Here is a 25,323-nt window from a genome sequence, read left to right as displayed (position 1 = left end):
CACCTGTTGGTCCATCCTTGTCTGAGGCTTCTTGTTTTTATTTTTAGTTGTTTTCTGTGGAGGGGCTGTATCCCTTAGCCAACCCGCATGTGACATGTAGGGAACATTTGTTGGTTGGTTATAAGGTTACCACCCAGTGTATTAAATAATTTCCTGGTTTACAGGAAATCATTTGGCTTGTCACTCAGTGTAGAGTTACCCGAGTTAGAGTACCACTACACTGATTGGGTAGATGATGGGTGCCCCTACTTTTTTTTTTGAGTCAAACCAATTTGTTTATGTAATTCTGAAAAGGTTTCAACTTTTTAATAATCCTTCTAGTGATTTATCATAATGAATAGTCAGATAAAGAAACCAAACTGCATATATGTGCTGTACAGTATAATCTCAGATATACTTGATATATATAGTAGACTCTTGCCATTACGGACTAATTGGGGGAGAGCCAGGTTCGTTAAAGCTGATAGTTCATTATATCCGAGGGTCCTCCACCCCCCCAGGTGGGATTTCAAGAACATGTTAAAAAATAAAGGAGTACAATAGCATATTCTAGCACTGATAATGAAAACTGTAATGATTTTATACTATACCGTGTCTCATCATGAAATTCAAAGCTGTGATGAATGTGCCTAGTGCTACCTCTCTCAGGCAGCTGTAGGGAAGTCAGAGGCTGTAAGTAGCTACTCTGTAATGTGTGATGCACATTTTGTACATTGTATAACATTGTAGAAGGTAACCTCTGAGGCTTGAATTTCAACCTTCAGAAGTCAGAATTTGAGATTACCTTGTACTCCATATTCAAAATGTGGATCTTAAATTCCTGCATCATATTTTGTCACTGTGAGATGACAAATGGATAACAGATGTTAACCCAGCTGTCAGACAGTAAAGTTAGAATTGAGTACAAATGGCTAACTTGTTATCCCAGCTATCATAGACAGTGAAGTTAGGATTGAGTTTGGCTGCAGTAGTGTATGTGGTACTTTCAGTTGCTAAAAAGGTCACATGTTTGTACATTGCACTCTTGGTAGCTGTGAGTTATGTAGAGCCTGTGTTAAAAAGAAAAAAAAAAATCCCTTACAGTACATTGTTTAATGAAAATATAATCTTCAGATATATATACATTATTTCATGTATTCTTAAATAAATAAATAAATAAAAAACTAAAAAGCTGAATCCTTAGTCACATTTGGAGTTTGTTCCTTAAAATTTTAACCCATCTGGTTTCATAATTACTCTGTTGGTGACTGCTTTTCTTTTTATATAATCACAGGCAAAATGTTAACCTGTTGTATACTGTATCTTCATATTATATGATACTTTGTAGTTACATACTGAAAATTATTTTTAAATTTCTCTTTTATCCATAGGCATGTGCACAGTAGTTGTGACAGTGATGCCGACTTGAGTCTCATTCAAAGCAAGTGGAATGCTGATCACTCCTATGAGTATGTGTGTACCAGCTGTACTGACAAAATGGCACCATCCCCCAGCCAGTCACCTCGAAACAGTAAGGCATATTTCATCCTTGTGGCAGTAGACATTGCAGTAGTGATTGTTTCCTCTAAGCCCTTTCAGTATGATGACATTTTATACACACACACATCCATCCATCCATCATCCAATTCTACATTGCCCCATCAGGAACGTACGAGCTAGGGGCTAGGCAGTTGGTCCGGACATTTAAGATGAGAGTGACCAGCCTCACTCATCCCTGAGTGGCATTACATGAGCAATCAACCCCAACCACTCCTTGGATATAAACCTTCATGGGCTTAATCCGATTGGAGCACAACAATTACCCACTAAACCACCAGGTGCCAAAATTTGGTTATATGGTTACCACCCAGCTTAGTAAACACACACACACACACACATATATACCGGTATATATATATATATATATATATATATATATATATATATATATATATATATATATATATATATATATATATATATATATATATATATATATATATATATATACATATATACATACATACATACAGTAATCCCTGTACTTTCTGGACGCCCACTTTCCGAACTCCCCACTTACTGGACATTGTGGGCCTGGACCTTCGGAACCCAAAAATGGCCAAAAAAGAAAAAAAATCCCCCCAAAATCAGAATTTTTTCCCACCTGTAATTTGAAATTGCCGTGCGGCGCTGAACAGCTGTTACACCATGACCCTTCACCCCTTCCGTCCTCCCCCCTTCCCCCTCCCCTGTCAGGGTTGCCATTTGGTATTTTTCATTACCAAATGTGGGCCAATTTGGTAATGAATCAGAATAATGCAATACCAAATGGATTTTTCACATGTGTGAGGATACACAGGATGGAGATGGTGGATTGTTTGCTCTCTCTGATTAATCTGCTAGCCTATATAGATTGAAAATAATCAACATGCTGTTAATTATAAGAAGAGTGATCACATGAATTTCCACTTGTATATATAATTAGTGAAGAATAAATGCTAGCTTTACGAATTAGGTAATGAAAAGTTAAATTTCGTAATGAAAATTGAGGAGTTTGGTAATGTGGCCGTTACGATCTGGCAACTTTGTTACCCCATCATCAACAGTCACAGCCTAACTCCGATCGAGAGCAGATGCTTATCATAATGGAAGCCACATGTGCTCGTTTTCTGTGAATAAACAGTGAATAAACTGCAATATCTCACCACTAGACCACATGGGAATTTACAGTGTTGTGCAGTGTTAAGAAATTAGAATTTAGAGTGCAAAGGATTAACTGTGGAGTGCACACTGGCGGTTGAAACTGGTGTGGTGCAATTAACAATGTGCAGTGTTAAACAATTATAACTCACAGTGCAAAGAATTACTGTAAGTGCAGCAACACATTGGATTACTGTACGTGCTTCAAGAGCATTTTCACCACTGCCAAAGCCAGAGAAAGCAGCCACAGACGTGCTGTAAGTACCCTGGCTTCCTTTTCATTTATTTCATGCTTTATGTCCATTATTGGTGTGAATAGAGTCTTAAATAGGTTTAAATATGTGCTATGCATGTCCGGTTGGGAGTTATTTAGGTGGCTTTCAAAGTTACGCTGGGTTAGGGTCCTTAAGTACTAGTCCAGGAGCCAGGGACTTGTTGTAAGTACCCAGAATGTTTAATATTGTATAAACTCACCTCTAAAGCCTCATTTTCTGGTTCTTTTGCATGTATTTCAGTCTTTTATGTCCCTTATTGGTGCTAATTTGGGTATTAAGTAGATGCTATGCATGTCCAGTAGGGAGTTGTATTGGTGCAGGAAGTCAGGTACAGAGGAGGATCAGCCAGAATAATTGCTGGGAGGGATGCATGTTACAAGTTATTTTGGCAGGGTAGGGCAGATAGATATGGTGGTGTGGGTGGAATATGTCATGAATGCAATGAGAGTCAGTGAAAGGATAATAGTAGTGGAAATTTTGTTCAGTGGGATTATGTTTGCATTTATATTGGTGTATGCTCCACAGGCAGGCTTGGATGAGATAGAGAAGGATAGATTTTGGGATGACCTAATAGTTGTAATAAGTGGCATGGGGGATAATGAGATTGTAGATTTGGGAGGGGGATTAAATGATCATGCATGTGAAGCAGCTCTAGGATATAAATGAGTGCACAGGGGTTGTGCATATGGTTCAAGGTGAGGAATGGGAGAGGATATTCGAGTTTGGGGAGGCAGTGAACATGATTGTATGTAACACACATTTTAGGAAAAGAGAGCGTAGGTTGATTACATACGAGTCTAGGGGAAATATCACCCAGATAGACTATTTCATAGTCATGAGGGCTGATAGGAGGTTAGTGAGGGATGTTACAGTTATTGGGAGCAAGGAGTGTGTATTGGATCACAGGTTATCGTTATGTGACATGGAGCTCAAGGAGCGGTTTATGAAAAAGAGAACCTATACGCCTAGGAAGAAAATGTGGAAGTTGAAAAACAAAGCAATAAGGGATGCCTTGTATAGCGAGATGAATAGTGGTGGCTAAACAGGGAGACATTGATAGAAGTGATAATGAACAGTACAGAGCCTCAAGAACAACCTCTTGAGAGTTATTGATTCAGTGTGTGGATGCACATGGGGGCCCCCAAGACTTAAAGTAACTTGGTGGTGGGATGAGGGTGTAGAAGCTGCAGTTAAGGGGAAAAGAAGGCTTTTCTAGGAGTGGAGAAAGGGTGGTAGCAGAGAGGAATACTTGGCTGCCAAACGTAGGGTTAGAAGTGAGATTTACAGGGCAAATCTGAATCTCAGAGACTTTTACTTGATAACCTAAATAGGGGAGAATGGAAGAAGATGATATGAAGGTGGCAAATCAGATGTAGAGGGAGAATAAGGATATCATAGGTGAGCAGTGTAGGAAAAATCATGAAGGAAAGGGAGTGGTGAACAGTGGGAATATTAACTCCTAGGCTGTGGTGGGTTTTGAGTGACATCGTGCCCTGGTGCGGCAACTTTAGGTGAATATTGGTCATTTTCAGCTTATGTTTGTTTATAGTTGGGGTAGGGGGGGGGGAATACACATGCATCATAAGCTGACACATATGGCATCTCTGAGTGACAAGCCAAATGGTTTCCTGTACACAGGAAACCATTTACTACACTGGGTGGTAACCATGTAATGGGGGTCTCTGGCAGGGTTAAGATATATATATATATATATATATATATATATATATTTTCATTCATTCATTGCCAGACGCCATGTATCCCAAACGGGGTGGTCAAGGGCTCAGAGTTAATTGTTTTATATATATATATATATATATATATATATATATATATATACATACATACACACACTTCTTTGCAGCCCATGATGACAGTTGTGATCTCCAGGACTCATCAGTGCACTCCGAAGATTCCAATGATACTGACTTAACTTCCGAAGGTAAATCTGATGACCTGTCCTCAGCTCCTAAGCCCCAGAGCAGCTATATTTCCCGAGGGAAACCACTCGGGTTGGCCAAGAGGGGTGGATTCCCATCTAAACTGAGAGGAGGTGCTGGTGACAAGTATAGCTTGGGTAAGAAGACTTTTTCCAGCTCTAAGAAGCGAGGACAGACAATGCCAGTTAGACGAGGACGAGGGAGTAATGGACGTGGCTACAGGGGTTACTTCAACTACCAGAACATTACTCTCCAGGTCAGTTATTGTGCAAATGCAGCTCATATGGTAGGATCAATGCCTGTTTTTGTCTTTTATATAGAGGAGTCATTGAATTATCAAGTAGAAATACTGGTATAATATTTGTGGAATGGAAGAGTGTTTTTGGGTAAGAATGCATAAAATCTGAAATGTCACAAGGATGCAACACTGCATCCAGATTAGAATAGCCTGGTAGGAATAGGTGTGGAAATAGAAGGGCAGTGGAAGAAAACTGTACAGTTTATAAAGAAGGATTTGCAGGAAGATTTTAAATGCCTTCATGCTTTTCTGGAAAGAAAGCTACATGTGTAATGGAAATAGGGTATTGAGTGATCCAAGGAAGAATTTTAGCTGTTGCAGTGAAGTCAATGATACAGTACAAAAGATTGACTCAGGAGCTGCAAGAGGACTGCTTGAAGATGTGCCATTGCTAACCAGGGTGTCACTAGTTTTGCAAATGGCTCAGGGAATTTCACTTAATGTTTTTGCTTTATTCAGTTATTGGAGGGAAATGAAGTGGCAGAAATTGTTAGTTGAAAACAAAGTGGCAGTAATTATGTTGAAGGAAAATGAAGTAACAGACATGATTTCAGAGGAAAACAAAGTAACAATCATGATACCAGAGAACAAGGAAATAACAGATACAGTATTAGAGGAACATGAAACTGCTGTCAAAGTATTGAAAAAGTGCAATTTGGCCAGCATAATATTAATAGAAAATGAAGTAGCCAGCACAGTATTGAACGAAAGCAAACGGCAGACTAATGTCAAAGGAATTTTAAGTAGCAGGCACAATATGGAAGGAAAACAGAGTACTGTACAGTAATAGGTATGATATCAAAAGAAAATGAAGTAACTTACATGGTATCATAGAAAAATAAATAGCAGGCATGGTATTGAAAGAAAAGAAAACAACCTGCATGGTATTAGAGGAAAACATCCATCCATCCATCCATTATCCAGTCCTACGTTGCCCCATGAGGAGCGTAGGAGCCTGGGGCTAGGCAAGTTGGTCCTGACAATTAAAAGGAAAACAAAGTACGGTAATTCTCCGTTAAACACACTTTTTAGCACATGTTTCACTCTAAAACTCTTAACCAACATAGGAACACTTTTCACATAACATATTGTTATTCACTGTTGTTAAGGTGTGCAATCTGTTATTCACTATTAAGTTGTCAAGATGTGCAGTAAAGGGCCTTGGTTGATGCAGCTTACTCTAGTACACTACATATCTCAGTATATCACTATATCTTTATCTTGTGTATGGGTACATGTTCATAACACTAAGGCACAACATAAAATCCATTTTAATAAGTATTTGCAGCCTTGAATGTGATTTTCTTAACATTTGATAATTTAATGTTTAATTCTGGAACACAGCTTTCATTTAACGTGATTTTTCACGCTCAACTCTGGTCTATCTGATCGTTCAGAAGCTGCTTCTATGGGGTTGTCCCATAGGTTCCGTATGATGTTGTGTCTCTGTCTTAGTGTGGCATGTGCTGTGGAATGCTCCATTATATGTTTCATTGTGTGGGCATAATCTTCAAGCTGGGCACATGTCATCTGTGATTTCACCTAGCCTAAATTTAAGGTGGTAGTTGAGGAGGACTGGGTGATGTCATGCTCTAAGCCTTGCTGGTTGAACTCATTCATATCTATTTAACGACACCTCTGATGGGTGGATGTCAGGAGGTGGGGGGCTTGTAGCATGGTGTTGTGATTGAGGTGTTGTAGTGCCTTGCGCATGAAGTGAGTATGTGTGTGTTCTTTCATTGCTAGCGTTGGAATATCAGGAGGTGGGATATTGTTGTAGCGGGTTTGATAATGTTTGTTTGGTGATTGTTTTATGTCTCTAGGTGTGTTGTTTGCATGACAGTATTGTGATACTAACTCTGATGCATGGAAGTCAGGTTGGAGGGACACAAGTCAAGAGTGAGAGGAGTGGAAATGAGTTATTTGAGAGGAGCACATGGAATTACTTGGAGAGAGAGACTTACAAATGAGGAAGTGAAGGAGCGTCATGGTGTGGATGTGGGTGTGATAAGGAAGCATTAAGAGAAATGCATTGAGGTGGTTTGTCCATGTGGAGAGGATGGAGAGTGAGAAACTGATGAGGAGAGTGTATGTGAGGTGAAGGGATGGAAAGGGAGTGGGAGGCCAAGGATTAGATGGAGGGCTGAAGTGGAGAGGTATATGAGAGAGGGGGAGGGGGTTTGAGGTGGGACATGGTGAGGGACAGGGTAACATGGAGGCAGTTTGTTTGTGGCCACCCTTTACGGGATTAAGGCATCTGGCAATAGTTAGATTGATATGTATATAAATATAAATATCTATCTATCCATCTATATATTTGTTTATATGTATATATATATATATATATATATATATATATATATATATATATATATATATACACACAGTATACTATATGTAAAATGGATTGGTAGGCCATACTATGAAACAAAGATTATAGGGGCTTGATTTTTGTTTGAATGATTGTATGACCCATTGCGCTGAGTATGTTGTTAAATCTCCCACTTTTGTACTCTTTCCTTGTTACTGGATCCTGCCTGACTCTCAATGGAATCAAAGGACCAGAATGGTGTTGATGTACAATATGTAGCCAAGCCAATTATAGAGATTGTAAAAACATAAGGTAAAGGATAACTGCAGTAGACCTGATGGCCCATGTGATTCAGCTTTTGTAAGAGTGGGCTAGATTACCAGAATAAGAGAAGGTTAGTTTAAAAAAAAATAGGGAGGGGGGGCTCTCCCCAGCCCACCCAATCTTCCAGACAAAACTGTGTTGTTGATAGAATCAGAATGAAAAATTTGCTCTTTCCAGGCAATGGAGAGCAACCAGAGTTCAGGTAAGGAGGAGGGTGAAGAGAACAAGGTGGTGCTGGTGTCATGCAAGGACGAATTCTGTCTGCAGCAGGATGTGTGTGCCATGTGTGGGGCTTTTGGACAAGACCAAGAAGGGCGTCTTATTGCTTGTGCGCAGTGCGGACAGTGCTATCACCCATTCTGTGCCAATGTTAAGGTGAGTGGATGCAGACATTTCACTTTAGCATACACAGATACCAGTATACACCTGTTTTGTTTGTTTTGTTTCATTTAGTTTTTGGAGGCTTCAATATACTTGCATGTGTCAGCCTTGGTCACGTAATGACAACTCTCCATGCTGCTCGATCTCTGGCAGCCTCCCTATTTAGTCCCCTATCCCAGAGGTCACAATCAATGACCTTGTCCCAGCCTTATCCTTGAGGTCACACTCAATGATGTCGTCCTAGCCTTATCCCTGAGGTCACACTCAGTGACCTTGTCCCAGGTATTTTTTGGTCTACCTCTCACTACCTTACCCCCAACATTAACACGTCTCACTTTCTGCACCTAATTATAATCTCCCATCCTCTCCACATGCCCAAACCATCTTAATCCATTCGCTACGTCAGTGTTTGTTTAGATGTACATCCTCTGTGCGGCAGTTTTCAAATATTTACAAAAAAGTATTAGAAAAAAAATAATATTGTCAAAAGATAGAGAAAAATATACCGAGTTCAATGGCATATAACACAATATAGCAAACAAAAAAATTACCTCTGAAACAGGTCCGTGAAGTAATAAATATTCCCTGTGCAGTGGTGCCAGGGGAACGATGTATTTTGGTTGCACTGTGTCATCAGTGTCAGTCCTGCAAGCAGATAAGGTGTAAATCAGCATCTGAACGATCACTGTCATCTTCTAACAGTGTATCACTATCATCAAAACACTCATCCAGAGATTTCATCCAATATTTGCTTGGGCTACTTCTAGCGGCAGCATGGAGAAGATTTCGCACAATTACCTTTGGCATTTTGTAGGTAACTGAGCTGAGCTCTGCTTGTAAAAATGCATAATCTGTGTATGGCAATATTCTGTAGGGTGCCATGAGTTGCTAGCTGATTTATTTCATGCCATTTCTGACGGTGGAATTTTTCACAGCAGGAAATCATGTGTGATACAGCCGCAGTCAGAGCCATTTGGACTCAAATATCATATATGATACCACCGCAGTCAGTGGGTTAATCTGCCTTTCCTCATCACAACGCTAATACACTCCATTGCCATCCTACCTCGTGTGTGGTAATTCCATTTGTGCTTTGTTTATACCGTCCATCCATCATCCAGTTCTATGTTGTCCCATGAGGACCGTAGGAGCCCTGGGCAAGGCAAGTTGGCCCTGACATTTAATGTGAGAGTGGCCAGCCTCACTCATCCCTGAGTGGCATTATGTGAGCAATAAACCCCAGTCACCCCTTGGATATAAGCCTACACAGGCTGAATCCAATCGTAGAGCCTTAATTACCCATTAAACCACCACACGCCATAATTTGATCATATGGTTACCACCTAGAGTAGTAAATGGTTTCCTAGTGTACAGGAAATCATTTGACGTGTCACTCGGTGTAGAGTCGCCCATAGGCAGATGGAAGAGGAAAGAATGAAGGAAAGAAAGATATTCCTCTTTTAAATCTGACACTGTCTTGTACATTGGTATACACTCCTTACTGTATTTAGCATCAGACATCTGTTCCTGCTGATACACCTTATAACTACTTGGTTAATGATTATGTTTGTTTTAATTACTTGTTGTATGTACAGTACAGTATATCACTTTTCACATCTAGGTAAATATTCTCATATGACCTCATCCTAATCATTGTTTAAGGATCTGGGACTAGGCTACACAATCTGAAGGCAAGGTGACCATTCCCCTGAAGGTATTATAATTACCCTAATCACTCAGACTCAAACCGGCCTTTAGCACACCCATTAACCCTTGGATTGCGAGCCACAGCTCAGGCTGGGTAGTGTCACGTTGTGAGCCACTGCTCTGGCTGGGTAGCGTCACGTTGCAAGCCACAACTCAGGCTGTGCTGGCCGTGCATCACCGCTAACTACTCCACCCCTAAGCAAACTTACGCATGGCACTATGCAAAGACAGAGAGAGAGATTTTTTTTTCTTTTCACCAGATGATGCCCTGGATGTTTATCTTCAAGTTTATAATAAACAAAAACAAAAATGTTTTGATTTTTTTTTTTTTTCCCCTCACTACTCCCGTACGTAAACTTACGCATGGCCTTAAGCAAAGATGGAGTTAAAGAGAGAGATTTTTCTTTTAACCAAATGATGCCCTAAATGTTTATCTTCAAGTTAAAAAAAAAAAAAAAAAAAAAAAAAAAAAAAAAAAAAAAATCCTTCCTTTTTTTGCACACCACGAGGTGGGATAAAAAAAGGTAATTGCGCAATCCATGGGTTAAGAGCATGTCATTCCACTAGGGCACCAGGCATTCCTATCCATCCATCCATCACTCAATCCTATGCCGCCCCATGAGGAGTGTAGAAGCCCGGGGCTAGGCAATTTGGTCCTAGCATTTAAGATGAGAGTGACCAGCCTCACTCATCCCCGAGTGGCATTACGTGAGCAATGAACCCCAACCACCCCATGGATATAAACCTGCACAGGCTCAACCCGATTGGAGTGCCTTAATTACCCACTAAACCACCAGGTGCAATAATATGGTTATATGGTTACCACCCAGCATGGTAAATGGTTTCCTGGTGTACAGGAAACCATTTGACTTGTTAGTCAGTGTAGGGTCACCCATAGGCAGAAGGAAGAGGAAAGAATGAAGGAATGGGAGGCAGGCATTCCCCTGTTGATTATAGTTACCACCATGTACATTTACAGACCTTTGGTTATGCCACCATGTGTAGGTCCTTTCACGCACTTGCAGTTCTCTGTGTTTTGCAGTTTTGAAGCATTCCCTGCTCAGTCTCCTAGCTCAGAGGTCTTTTTGCAAGACTTCATGCCAGATCTTCTTCAGTCTTTCTCAGGCACTCATCTTACACATTTACACATGTATTGTGCTTTTTCCAGATCCACAAATGCCTTGAACATCTTATAGTCCTTTTCACAGTCCTTCTTTACACTGTCTGTCTCATTGGAAATATCTGATCTATGTATCCTCTACCATCCCCAAAGACACCCTGTTCGTCACTTACCAGGCAAGTTATTATTACGGTATATGATGATAACACAAGGCAAATAGAGCATACGGAAGTGGCAGCACTCATACCTGATTTGTCTGCTCCAGCAAATTACTGTACATGGATAGGTAGTTATGCCATTTAGGTTACTCATGATCTTTGTTCACCATTTATAGTTCAATTTCCCCAAGGTTCAGGGTGTTTGGTAAGACATTAGGTACAGTATATTTCAATTTTGCCAGTGTAAAATTAACCCTTTCGCCATGAGGGTGACTGATCTTGCGTGGTACCTTGTACGAGGCATCCCCCATTTGTTCACCCGCACTGCTTTTCCAGGGAAAAGCTGTTGTCTTGTGAAAATAGCTTTGGTGTTTCGTATGTTTATGTATATGTGTGTATGTGAGTATAGGCGTATGTGTGTAAGACTGACTCTGCCACTTCTTGTGTTTGTAATAAAAATGATATGAATTGAAAGACATTTTTGTGTAGGTTTATCATAAATAATACAATGCAGTGAAAGATCATAAAGGTACTAATTAATTCAATGTGCTTACTTATTAGAAATGTTGCCTCTGAACTCATATCTAAGTCTACATTTTCTTGGCCTCTTGGCCCCTGCTTGGCCTAGGCTGTGGCGTATCTTGGCTATGCCACAGACGGTGGCAAAAACGTAGGAATTTCATTATGCTGACAAACCGATCTCTACTCATCACTTCAGGACAGAACACTGCTGGACCACCATACAACATACTTTTGCTCAAGTGCATTTAAAAGTGGGGCAGTTTCATTATTCCCATGGCTAATGAAAGGCTAATAAAAGTGTACATATCACTTCCTGAAACTGGATGCCAAATAATGCTATGTATATTACCCTTCTTCTGTGAATGTTCACTGAAATATTTATCTGCCCTGTGATTTGTCCACTTACATATTTTCTTCACATCAGCATCAAAAATTAGTTTGAGAGTCCAAAGTTAACAATTTTAGATTTATTAATTGCTGGGTACAGCCTGATGAATCACTTGTAAATACAGGCACGTGATTGGGATGTGAGTCACCAAATATGTCACGTATCAGGCGCCACCCACCATTGACTTCTTTCTCTTCAGTATCATCAAATTCATCACCCTTTACTGTAGTTCTTCACAGAATGAGTCATCAGTATCTGAGTCTTACACTAATGGCTGATTCTCCTCATCACTCGAGGAGTCTCACAATTCCTCAATAATAGTCTGTGATTCAGCCATAATTCACTGTGGAAGGACCAACGAAACACTCTCCTATGATTCAAAGCCAAGACTAATCATGGCAGCATGCAGTGTTTCTCTCCAGGATTCCAACCTTCATGTGACCTCCCATATGTATTAGAATTGGCTGAGGGGAAAAAAAAAAAAAAAGTGGGTGGAGCTTCTTTTATCCTCAGTAACATTTACTAGCCAGTATGAAAGGCCCTAGCTCAATAAACAAACCCTTCTGCTGTATTCTTTGGTTGCATTGATATATGACGACATAAAACCGTCAGAGTATGTGTGCTATGGAGGGTTGTGATGATGTATAAGTGTCATCATGGCGAAAGGGTTAAGGGCAGATCAGCAGTGACTTAGCTTGAACGTTTAGTAATTCCAGACAAATCTATTCAAATCTTTTCTCATGTTTTATACTGCCATAAGTGCAGGTACTCAAAAAGATTATTTTACCAGCATGCAGTAAGCCCTGTTTCAGTAAATAAGATGCCTGCCATCCACTCACTTGATCTTGTGTTGCCTTCATGTGCCTCTGTACTGGACAAGGGCAGCCTTTTTTAGCCAGTGGGCTGAATTGTGATGTTGGTATTATCTGCAGGCCACTTTCCTTAGGAATTGTTCTAAAGACATTTTTACTGCTACGTATAGTAGATGCACGTTAATATAAATTAATAGCCATCTATTTTAGTAACTTATAATAACATAATAAATATGTTTACAAGTAATAATACATAATAGTCAGCAATCCAGTATGTCTTTTATTATTGAATATTTTTATGTTCGATGTGATACATTGAGAATGAAATCTCAACCCTTTCATTTTGAAATATTTAACCTCACTACGGGATAAAATGCTTTGGAAAGGTTCACAATTAATTCACATTTGTTTACCAATGATTCACAGCAAAAGAAAAAAGATTGAAGATGACTTCCATTTCAGTCAGTATTACTTTTTTTATTGAGACAATTGGGTTTGGATGACTGACAGGTCATTCAGTACATGGAGGAACAGTTGATGTTGCTACTCTAAGGTTATTTTCTAAATGTTTATCTGTGACTGGACTTAAGAAAAAAGATTGAAGATGACTTCCACTTCAGTCAGTATTAATGTTTTTTATTGAGACAATTGGGTTAGGATGACTGACTAGCCATTCAGTACATGGAGGAACGGTAGATGTTGCTACTCTGAGATTATTTTCTAAATGTTCATCTGTGACTGGACTTGATAAACTTGATCCACAAGAAATCACCGATACGTGGTGCCAAACAAGGCAATCTTCTCTCTTGCAGCTACAGGTAGTTTGGGCATTTGTCACTTAAGAATCTAGTGCCAGATATAGTGAACATATATCAAATGCACTTAATATAGCTCAGAATACCAACTCTAGTACGTCAGCACCAAAAACATTCCGTTGCTCACATTTTATGTCCAGTAGGTGAGGAATTTATGTAACTTTCACACGATTCAGTGGGCCTCTCAAAGGGTGCACCTGGGTCACAAGTTATCCATGTCTGCTGGGCTTCAGGTCGTTGTTGTTGTCGTCATCATCGTCATTGTCATCCGGGCCTCCTTTCCCACCCTAGGGCAGGGTGAGGAGTAGCAGTGTCAGATAGCCAAAGTTTGCACAGTTCAATGGGCCACTCTTCCATTCACTTATCATTTAAACCCTCAAAATCCTGACTCCATCAGATAGGCCAAAAAATTTCAGCACATTCTGTAGCTTCACATATACCTATCTGCTAGAGCCAATCTGAACGCTGTCATGTTAACTCCTTACCTGCGGGGATGGCTGGACCGCGCCGTGCCCCTCCCACGGGAATAGCAGGAAATGTAGACAATACACGATAAATTAGCTACTTCCAGGTCAATGGAAGTACCATTTAGCCTTTTCCTTTTTATATATATATATATATATATATATATATATATATATTTTTTAGTATGAGAGTAGGTCATAAGAGACATTTCAGTGGGTAATGAACAGGGAAATTAACAACCAAGTGCACGTGGAGTGTTGCCAGGTGATAAATTAGCTGCTTCATGGTCAATGGCGGTATCAATTAGCCTTTTCCCCTTTTTTTTATATATACAGTAGTGCACCAACTTTCGCTACAGCAGGATTCGCGGAATCCACTTTCGCGGCATGCACCAAATATTCCCTAACTTCCACTTTCGCTTGAAAAAAATCGATTTTCGCGCACAAATTTTGGGTTTGGGACGATATTTTGAACTTTGAATTTCCTGCACCGCCCGCCCGCAACCCACCGCCATCTTGAATGACGTCATGTCAACACTCTGTCCACCCATTCCCGCCATTGTGTACAAGCGTGCTAGCTCCATTGTGTTGGATTCTCACGGTTCAATGGCCTCTACTATACCTGGTAGTGTGGGGAAAGGGCCTGGTGGTGTGGGGGGAGAGCCTGGTGGTGTGGGGGGAGGGCCAGGAGGCAGTGGTGGTGATAAAAAGTGGATACTTACCCCCAACATCCATTAAACACCTCAACCTGGTCTCTGTGGTATGTTTCTCCTCATATAATGTGTACTGTACAGTTTTTATTGTTTGTATCTCACAATGCAATGTACAATAGTGATTTGATGTACTGTATTGCAAGTGAAAATGAAAATCTGATGTTACTTTAGGATAACCGGGAACCAATTAGTCTTTTTGCCATAAAGACGATGCCCCAACTTTCGCTAATTCCACTTTCGCGCATTATTTTTGGACCCAATTAGGCGCGAAAATTGGTGCCCCACTGTATATTTCTTAGTATGAGAATAGAGCATAGGGCACATTTTAATGTAAAAAGTGAATGGAAAAATATGGCCAGGCGTTGCATTGTGTGGCCAGGCTGTAGCTAGGTGGGGGAGGGGGTAAGGGAGGGGAGGTGGGGAGGCGAGACAAACACAGAAAAATGGCTAAATTGGTAACACTGGATGTGAGTACTAGCTGTATTAGCAGTGCTGCCTATAGCTACACATTGGCAGTACTGATAGATGATAGAAGACTGCACTTGAAAGCCTGGGCGATTTAAAAAATCCTTGGATCACAGAAGTGACACACCGCAGTATGGTACTTAGAGTATGTAACAAGCATCATGGTAGTGATGGCCCACAGATAAGGGGTTAAAAAAGGGTGCCAAATTCCTGGTTATGTGCTTCTCTGCACAAAATTCATCCAGCCTGCTTGGTCTCTTGTCAGTTCCTTAGCCTCATCAACTTCCATACCTGTCTTCCTCTCTCACTTATCCATCATATCCTTGCACTTTCTTCTTGGCCTACCTCGCCTCCTCCCTCCTTCAAATTCGTTCAGGTATACCGTTTTCACTACCCTTTTTTTCATCCATTTTCTCCACATGACCATACCATCTCAGTACGTTCTCTTCGATTCTGGTGTCCACAGACTTTCTCACTCTGCATCTTTCACGAATCACATTATTCCATATCCTATCTGCTCTGTGTACTCCATATACATTCCTCAGCAGTCTCATCTCCATTGCTTTTACTTTTCCATTTTCCATTTTCATGCCACACCATAGTCTCACATATGTATGTTGGCATCAACACTCCTTCATGTAAGCCTCATGCAGCTGCAACACTCAAGCCTCTATTCCATATCAAGGCCTTCATTGCACCAACCACTTTCCTTCCCTGTGTTTTCTACTCTTCACTTCTTTTGCATATATTCTACTGTACCCAGGCATTTGAACTGTCTCATCAATTCCAGTCTCTCTCCATTCACTGTAACATCACACTGGGAGTCACCCTCTCTCTCAGTAACCATCACTTTACTTTTTTCTACATTTTGTCTCAAGGCATGCCACTCACAGACATCTACAAAACTCTCCACTAGTCTTCGAAGCTTTTGTCCGGTATTTGTAAGTAGCACTGCATCATCAACATGCAGCAGATTTGAGATATTCCATCCATCACCATTCATTACCAATGCCATCCCTCTCTCCATTACTCATGTTTCTACATCTGTCATCACCCTATCGATATACAGTATATATATTGAACAACCATGGGGACATCACACACCTTGTTGCATGCCCACATTATCATGAACCATTCACCCAGATGCCCATTTACCCTTACACATGCTTTGCTACCATCATAGAAACTCATGACAGCATCTACCAACTTACCATCTACACTGTACATGTGCAAAACCTTCCACAGTCCTTCTCTGTCTACACTGTTGTATGCTCTTCCAGATCCATAAATGCCTAAACACCTTAGAGTCCTTCTCACATGCCTTCTCCATTATTAGTCTCATTGCACATGATCCACACATCGTCTGCCTCTCCTAAAGCCACCCTGTTTCTCACTCACTAGGACTTCTGACATCTGTCTTACTTTCTGTGTAATAATTCATGCATATACCTTCCCTGCAACACTCAACAGACTTATGCCACAGTAATTATTGCATTCATTTCACTCACCATTATTTTTGTACAGGGGTACAGTCACAGCATTTTTGCACTCTGCTAGCCCAGTTTCACTCATCCATGCCTTCTTACATATCTCCAACAAGCACTTCATTCCACTCTTTCCACAGCACTTAATCATCTCTACATACACCTCATCAACCCCAACTGCTTTCTCATTTTTCAGTCGTTTCACAGCATTCTTCACCTGTGTGAGTGTCATGTATCCTGGCTCTGCATTCCTTCACTGCACACCCCCAAAACCAATCATGTTAACAGTCACTTTGCTCTCTCCATTCTCATGCATCAGATTTTCAAAATATTCTTTTCATCTCGTCTTTACTTCATCTGCATGGGTTAATAATATACCACTTACAACCTCTATGCTTTAACATTTCTTTCCACTGTCACTTTTACATTTCTGCACCTCTTTCCAGAATAACTTCGTATTTTCATAGTACAGTAGGTACCCACAGTACGCGAGTATGTGGGCAGCAGAGGACGCCGCGTACTAGGAATTTGCGTACTCTGAATACACAAACTTGGGAAAAATTACATATGGGTGGCAACCCCCTTCATGGGCAACCCTTGAGACTCCTTTAAACCTAAGTATTGTACTGTACAGGGAAACTATCTAAGACATATTACCTAAGATAAAGTAAACCAACAAGATTATGGCTTTAGTAAGTCAACAAGGTTATGGCTTAACTAAACTAACAAGAAAATGGCTGCTTACCTTAACCAAAGAGGACAACAGGCGAATTGTCTCCTGCACCTCTAGGTTTCGGGACAATTCGGCATCGTCAGTTCGCTGTCACAACAATAACAAGACAATTCGCTGTCATTAATGAAGACGGCTATGGGTGACTCTAGAATATTTCAAAGGTGACTACAGCGAGGAAGAAACTAGTTAACTAAACCATCAGTGATGGAGAGTGGAGACATGTCTATGAGCCATTTCCTGGGGAGGATCAAGAGGATGATGCAATGTCTGAGGTGTCAGAAATAGACTTTGAAGGGTTTATGAATGAAGTGAGTGCATTAGCAAGTGAAAGTGTTGAATATGCTGGTGATGAGAGTGGTGAGGAAGGTGGCGTGTCAAGTGGTGCAGGAGAGAATTCGCCGTCAAACAATTCCCCGTCAGGACAATTCGTACCCGGGACAATTCCCCGTCATTCTATAAATACAGTGTACCTATTAATTAATCAATACTTTATTAACCATCAAAGTCTATGTTCAATAGTGTAGGCTTTGGATATTATTTATTAGTTGCACCTTTAGTCAGTATTGACTAAAGATGTAACTAATAAATAATATCCAAATCCTATGCTATTGAACATTGACTTGTATGGATCCCCCTGAAATACAGTATAGTTATTATAGTATTGGTTAATTAATAATAAGTATACTGACGGAGAATTGTCCATGTTTTGATGGGGAATTGTCTGACGGTGAATTGACTTGATGGCAAATTGTCTCGGAACCCCAGCGTGCAACTCCTGCACCAGTTGACACACCACCTTCCTCACCCCTCTAGTCACCAGCAATTTTGACACTTTCACTAGCTAATGCACTCACCTCATTCATAAAACCTTCAGAGTCTATTTCTAACACCTCAGACATTGCATCATCCTCTTGGTCCTCCGCAGGAAATGGCTCATAGACAAGTATCCACTCTCTATCACTGGTGGTTGGCCCTTCTTGGGGTGGCAATGTCGCGTGCTTGAGGTAACCCCAGACTTGGGCCACTCCTCGCTGCCCATCTCTCTTACAACGAGTTCAATTTGCGTACTAATAAAAAATACACTAAAATTAGAAAAAAATAGGTCCTCGCGTACAAGAGGATTGCTTACTCTGATCTTGCGTACTGTGGGTACCTGCTGTAATTTGCATTCCTTTTTTTTTTTTTCTTCCTAGATCATTATTTACTGCCTTCTTTTTCCTCTTTGCTAGTCTCTTTATGTGCCTCTTGTTCTCAGTATATTAATTTCTTATTTCAACTGAACCCTTGTTCTGTATCCACTCTAGTCACTTCTTCCTTTTTCCCCCCACTTTTTTCTTAACCTCTTCATCCCACCATGCTGTACCTTTCTTCATTGTTGTATCTCTTTCCACACCACACACCGCTTTAGCATTCCTAACTTAGCAGTCCATATATGCATTCCACAAGCTGTCCAGATCCATTTCATTCCAATTTATTGATTCTAACTCTTCCCCTACTTTGGTCCTGTATTCATGTGCCATATCTTTGATCGTCAGCTTCTTGACTTTCAGCCTCTTTCCCTGACAGCTTCTCTCTCTCTTGGTCCAAGTAACAAGTGAAATATGGTGGTAGCCATTTAACTTAGCCAGGAAATGAATGGCTGATTGTGTAGTGGGATAAGTTGCTCCAACGGCATGTTGCTCATAAGGGTTTGAATCTAAGGAAAGGTTTGAGCTTTGCTCATATAATGCTAATCATGTCATGATATTGGTCACTCTCACCTTGAGTGTCTGGACTGAGTAGCCTATCCCTCAACTCTTGCTCTCCTGATGGTGCAATGATGGATGGATGGGTATAATTTGTCGTAGTTCCCCCCCCCCTCCCCCATATATTTCTCTCCTTGACATCAATATTGAACCCCACCTCTTACCCAGATTATAGTTATGATTTTGTGGAGTGTGTGATGTACTCACAGTATCCCCCAAAGCCCCTTTCATAAGCCTCACTTAACACTTTCCAGTCTCAAGAAACTTACATACTCCTTCGTATGGTATATAATGATCTTATCAAGGAGAAAATAAAACTTCTTGAGGATATGAATAGCCCATGCTGATATTTAGAGCCAGAGGTAAACGATGAAATGTTCCTTTCCAGTTCCGTAGCATCCAATGGAATGTGTTGTACAAATTTCCTAATTCCATGTCAGTTATTTGACTATTTTTGTTGTAGTTCACTTTCATTTATTAAATAATTTTTTTCCATTCATCCTGGCCAGGTGACAAAGGTGGTGCTGGGAAAGGGATGGCGATGCCTTGACTGCACTGTATGTGAAGGCTGTGGAGAAAGGAATGATGAGGCACGGCTTGTTCTTTGTGAAGATTGTGACATATCATATCACATCTATTGCATGAACCCTCCTCTTGACCATGTCCCTTCTGGCGTTTGGCGATGCAAATGGTAAGGAAGGCTTCATGAGTGTTATACAGTATTTGTGATGTAGTGCAGATGGGACAGGAGATGAATGATTTTGAAGTTCAGTGCAGTAATTGATCTGATCAACTCAGAATTATTTGAAACATTCTGCAGTATGTAGGTTAAATATCACTGAAGTATTACTAGCATATACCAGTTATTGTTAGCCAGTATGGTACAATATTGTGTGTTGTTTACAGGTGTGCACTGTGTCTGCATTGTGGTTCAACAGACCCAGGTCCCAATTCTACATGGCAGCAGAACTACAGTACATGTGGCCCATGCATGTCCATGACACAATGCCCTGTATGTGATGAACCCTATGCTGATGGGGAACTCATCATTCAGTGCTCCAACTGTGAACGTTGGCTTCACGCATCTGATGATACTATTCACACTGAGGAGGAAGCAGAGAGGTACAGCATCTTACTGCCAAGGCACTTTGCTATTCTGTTTTAAAAATCAGGCAACATAATAACAAGTGGAGAAAGGACTGGGACAGCTTATAGCTAGTGGATAAATAAATCATTGCTTATCATCGTATAGCCCATCTCTTACAGGTACTTTGTAGTTGAAGTACTTTCATTTTTTCAAAACCACTCTAATTCAGTGTTGTCTTCATTAACCAGTTATCCAAGCCCCCTTCCAAAATGCTTGAAATTCTCCATGAGAAATCACATATACTGATTGTAATCTTATGGGCACAAATTTTCAGCTTGGGATTAATATTATTGTACGGTAGAACAGAGAACATATTTAACAGTTTTTTATTTTTAGTGGAAAAGAGTAAAAACAGTTGATGAAGAGTTTGGAAGAAGTCTGAATGCAAAGTGGAGGAACTTTAAAAACCTTTTTTAAACAGCAACCAGGAAAATAAGAGAGACTGATAGAGTAGATAGCATAGGATTGAAAGATACAGATGGTAGAATGCTAGTGGAGAAGAGAGAAAAAGGTTATCAAATGGAGAGAGCATTTCAATGCTAGATATTGAGTACAAAAGTATTCATTACACAAGTGGATGGGAAATGTCTGGAAGAAGAAGAGAGGGATGAAGAGAGGAAGAGATCAGTAGGACAGAAGTATGAGGTACTAAAGAGAGTCAAAATGAGACACTTGGATTAATGGAGTGTGTGGCAAAATGGTGAAATATAAGTGGGAGACAGTGATTGAACAGGCTAGGAAAACATGCAGATTGGCTTGGGAAAGCAACAAAACACATGATCAGAGGATTAGAAGTCAGGAATAATAGTTTCCTTATAGAGTCACCCCAAGAAGTAATGGCAGTTTCAGATTGCTTCAGATGCTGTGAACTGCCAAACGTTCAGCAAAATCTCCGTGAATATAACTAAAAAAGAGCTGTACCTTCATCACGTCGTACCATCAAAGAAAATATATATTTCACGCTGAGAAGTATAAAAAGTGAATAATATGAGGCAGTGAGATTTTAGAAGTTAATATTGTAAGATGTATTTTTTTCAAATCTGAATGTGGAATGCTTGGTGGAGCATATTACTGTGCATGCAGTGTACTCCCAAGTATTCTGCATTTATTAAGTATTTATGTCAGTTGGTCTAGTTAGAAGGCCAGATGAGGAATAATAGTTGATGTAGGGCAAGTCTGAATCACCCACCTTCCATATTGAATACATGCTAGGGCTGTCTGATACAGGACTGGTGTATTGGTATTAGCGGGGGTGTTTTTACGACATGTCGGCGGGTCATCTGGTAGATCAGGAAAGTCTGCTTTTAGGAGATTCAAATCCTTAAACTGTTCCCTGCCCCAGCTGGGAATCGATCCTGGGTCCATTAGGACTGCAGGTTTAATATCGGCAAGGCTTGAAATTAAAGATTTCTTGAGAGAGCATGAACATGATGTCATGTGCTTTGTAGAGACCAAATTAAGAGAAGATATTGATGTTCATTTGGGAGCTGGTAAATACAAACTCTGGAGAAAAGACAGAAAAGAAAAAATGGGAGGAGGAGTGATGATAGCAGTGAAGAACAATATAAATGTAGATACCGTGGAAATGGGAGAAGGCAGGGCTGAAGTGATTTATACGAAATTAGAAACTGGAGAGAATGTTAAGAGAGATATGGCAGTAGTGTATGTCCCCCCTAAGACAAGAGCATGGAATGATGACGAATACCAGATGTTGTCAGATATGGCTAGCTATTTACAAAAAATAATTGAGAAAAGCAATAATATAATTCTGGTGGGTGACTTTAATTGTAAAGAGGTGAACTGAGAGGAATGGTACTCGGGAGGCGGCGAGGATTCATGGGGCACTATGTTATCAAATATAATAATGAATAATGTGATGACACAATGGGTCAAAGAAGAGACACGGTTTCGAGATGAGGACACACCAGCAAGGTTAGATTTACTGTTTACCAAAGAATCCGATGTAATAGAATCATTGAAATATCTTTGTCCTTTAGGAAAAAGTGATCATGTGGTCATTGAGTTCCAGATGATAATAGGGAACATTGAGCCAAGAGACGAGCTTCATAGACAGGGAAGATACAACTTTGGGAAAGCAAATTTTACAGGATTGAGAAACTTTTTTGAAAATGTGGATTGGAGAAAATTCAGAGAAACAAGAGAGATACAGAGGAAGTGGGATATCTTTCTAGACCTCTATAATTTGGGAGTGGAAAAATTTGTACCAAGAGTAAGAGGGAAGGAAAACAGGAAAAAGGAGTGGTTTAATAGAAGGTGTATGATAGCAAAAAGAGAGAGAGATAAGGCGTGGAACGACTGGAGAAAGAGAGGTAACAACAAAACAAAGGAAGAATATAAAAGAATTAGAAATGAATACACAAGAATACGTAGAGAAGAAGAAAGGAATTTTGAAAAAGGTATAATAGACAAATGCAAGGATGAACCCAAATTGTTTTATAGATTTGTTAATGGCAAACTGAAACAAAAGGAAGGAATCACCAAACTGAAAGTAAAAGGAGAGGCCTATAAAGATGCAGCAATGCAAGCAGAAATAATGAACAAATGTTTCCAATCAGTTTTCGCAAATGGAAAAGAGTTTGTGGAAGGGGAGGGAGTGATTAGAAATGTACCGGTGATAAAAGATATTAAAGTGGAGGTACAGGAAGTGTATAAATTACTGGAAACTCAAGATGTCAGGAAAGCCCCAGGACCTGATGGTATTTCTAATTGGGTACTGAAGGAATGCAGAGAACAACTGGCGGATAAAATTCACAGTTTAATCGAGTGTTCTCTGGAAGAGGGGAAAGTGCCACAAGAATGGAAGAGGGCAAATGTGGTACCAGTTTATAAGGGAGGAAACAGGGAAGAACCCCTGAATTATAGACCAGTGTCTCTAACCAGCATGGTCGCAAAATTGTGCGAGAGAATCCTGAAAGATAGATGGATAAAATATCTAGAAGAGATAAATATTTTGGCTGAATGTCAGTTTGGATTCAGAAGTGGAAGGTCATGTGTTTCTAACTTGTTGAGCTTTTACTCAAGAGCGATTGACGTGGTACAGGAGAGAGATGGTTGGGTGGATTGTGTGTACTTAGACTTAGAGAAGGCCTTTGACAAGGTACCTCATAAGAGACTAATGTGGAAACTAGAATATATAGGAGGACTGAAAGGGAAACTTCTGGAATGGATGAGGGACTTTTTGAGAGACAGACAAATGAGGACAGTAATAAAGGATAGAATGTGTGGATGGAGGGAAGTAACAAGTGGAGTCCCTCAAGGCTCGGTGTTGTCGCCAGTAATGTTCCTGATTTACGTAAATGATATGGTAGTTGGAGTGAACAGTTATGCAAGTCTGTTTGCTGATGATGTAAAGATCTTAAGGAAGTTAGAGGTTGAGGAAGATTGTAAAATGCTGCAGGAGGATCTGGATAGGATACATGATTGGAGCCGGACGTGGGAAATGAAATTTAATGTAAAGAAATGTAAAATATTGGAAATGGGTAAAAGTACCAGGAGGCCATCACTGAATTATTTGTTGGGTAATGAATTTATCACAAAAATGAGAGAAGAGAAAGATTTGGGAGTGCTGGTCCAAGATAGTTTGTCACCAGAAAAGCACATTAACAAGATAGTTGGAGAGACTTATAAACTCTTGACCAACATAAGAGTAGCATTTCATTTTATGGATGAGGAGATGATGAAAAAATTAATAGTGGCCATGATCCGCCCCAGGTTAGAATATGCAGTGGTAGTGTGGTCCCCACACAAAAAGAAAGATATAAACAAGATTGAGAGAATACAAAGAACAGCAACCAAGATGGTCCCCAGTCTGGCTGACCTGTCATACAGAGAGAGGCTGGAAAAGCTGGACTTGCCTTCCTTAGAGGAAAGGAGAAAGAGGGAAGACATGATTGCAGTGTTCAGGACCATGGTGGGAGTAGATAAAATTGACCAAGAAGATCTGTTTGTATGGATAAGAGAGTAACAAGAGGACATGGAATGAAATTGAAAAAGTCAAGCTGCTTGAAGGATATCAAGATATATAGCTTTCCTTACAGAAGTATAGACTTATGGAATAGCCTGGACAAAGAGATTGTCCAGTCTAAAAATTTAAATGAGTTTAAAGCTAAATTTGACTTATTGAGAAACAGCGACGGAAACCCACGAGCATAGCACAGTCCGTGTATATCACAATTAGGTATATTAGGTAAATACATAAATATTTGGAACGACTTAGACGAAGAGGTGGTGCATGAGAAAAACATTCATGTGTGTAAAGGTAGACTTGGTAAAAGTGAATTTGGAGACAGGACAACACGAGCATTGCTCAATTCCTGTATACTACAAATAGGTAAATACACACACACGCACACACACACACACACACACACACACACACACGATTACCAAACAGCAAATCTTGTCCAGTACATATAGTGCAGTAATGAAGAAACATAAGCAAGATACATATGTAATGATTTTCTCTGAATTAGAGGATTGTTTTGCTTTTCAACTGACTTTAAACAATTAGAAAATTGTTTTGCTGTTCAACTGACATTAAACGAAGTTGCCAAATGTCGTTCTCCTCCTTGTCTCAGGAGTTACTTTACACTTACTTGCCCCATCCGCTGCCATCTTTCAGGTGCAGTAAATCACTATTTAGACCACAGATAAAAGAGTGAATATAAATATTACGACTAAATAAAGAATATAAAAACTAAAGGATGCGGGCAGTTCGACAGCATGTGTACTCTACTTACATACACCCACACAGCCACCACACTTACACACCACCAGTATGCAGAATACTTCACTCTCAACTTGTTGCTTTTGGTCTTCAGT

The 25,323-nt window shown here is 40.1% G+C and overlaps 1 protein-coding gene across 1 annotated transcript in view; it reads left to right on the top strand.

The window, feature by feature from the left end:
- LOC145412518 (uncharacterized) overlaps positions 1 to 25,323 on the top strand; it is a 491,890-nt gene that overhangs the window by 133,332 nt on the left and 333,235 nt on the right. Inside the window, exons 13-17 of the mRNA XM_080282412.1 lie at positions 1,371 to 1,510; positions 4,819 to 5,150; positions 8,005 to 8,202; positions 19,844 to 20,025; positions 20,241 to 20,456. Of these exons, the coding sequence (XP_080138538.1) occupies positions 1,371 to 1,510; positions 4,819 to 5,150; positions 8,005 to 8,202; positions 19,844 to 20,025; positions 20,241 to 20,456 (1,068 nt within the window). The remainder of the gene's footprint in view (positions 1 to 1,370; positions 1,511 to 4,818; positions 5,151 to 8,004; positions 8,203 to 19,843; positions 20,026 to 20,240; positions 20,457 to 25,323) is intronic.

Source organism: Coenobita brevimanus, chromosome 93 (genome assembly GCF_032717465.1).
Source record: "Coenobita brevimanus isolate Jiangsu-jjx chromosome 93, ASM3271746v2, whole genome shotgun sequence".
In the NCBI taxonomy this organism is placed as follows: Eukaryota; Metazoa; Arthropoda; class Malacostraca; order Decapoda; family Coenobitidae; genus Coenobita; species Coenobita brevimanus.
This window is presented reverse-complemented; position numbering and strand designations above follow the sequence as displayed.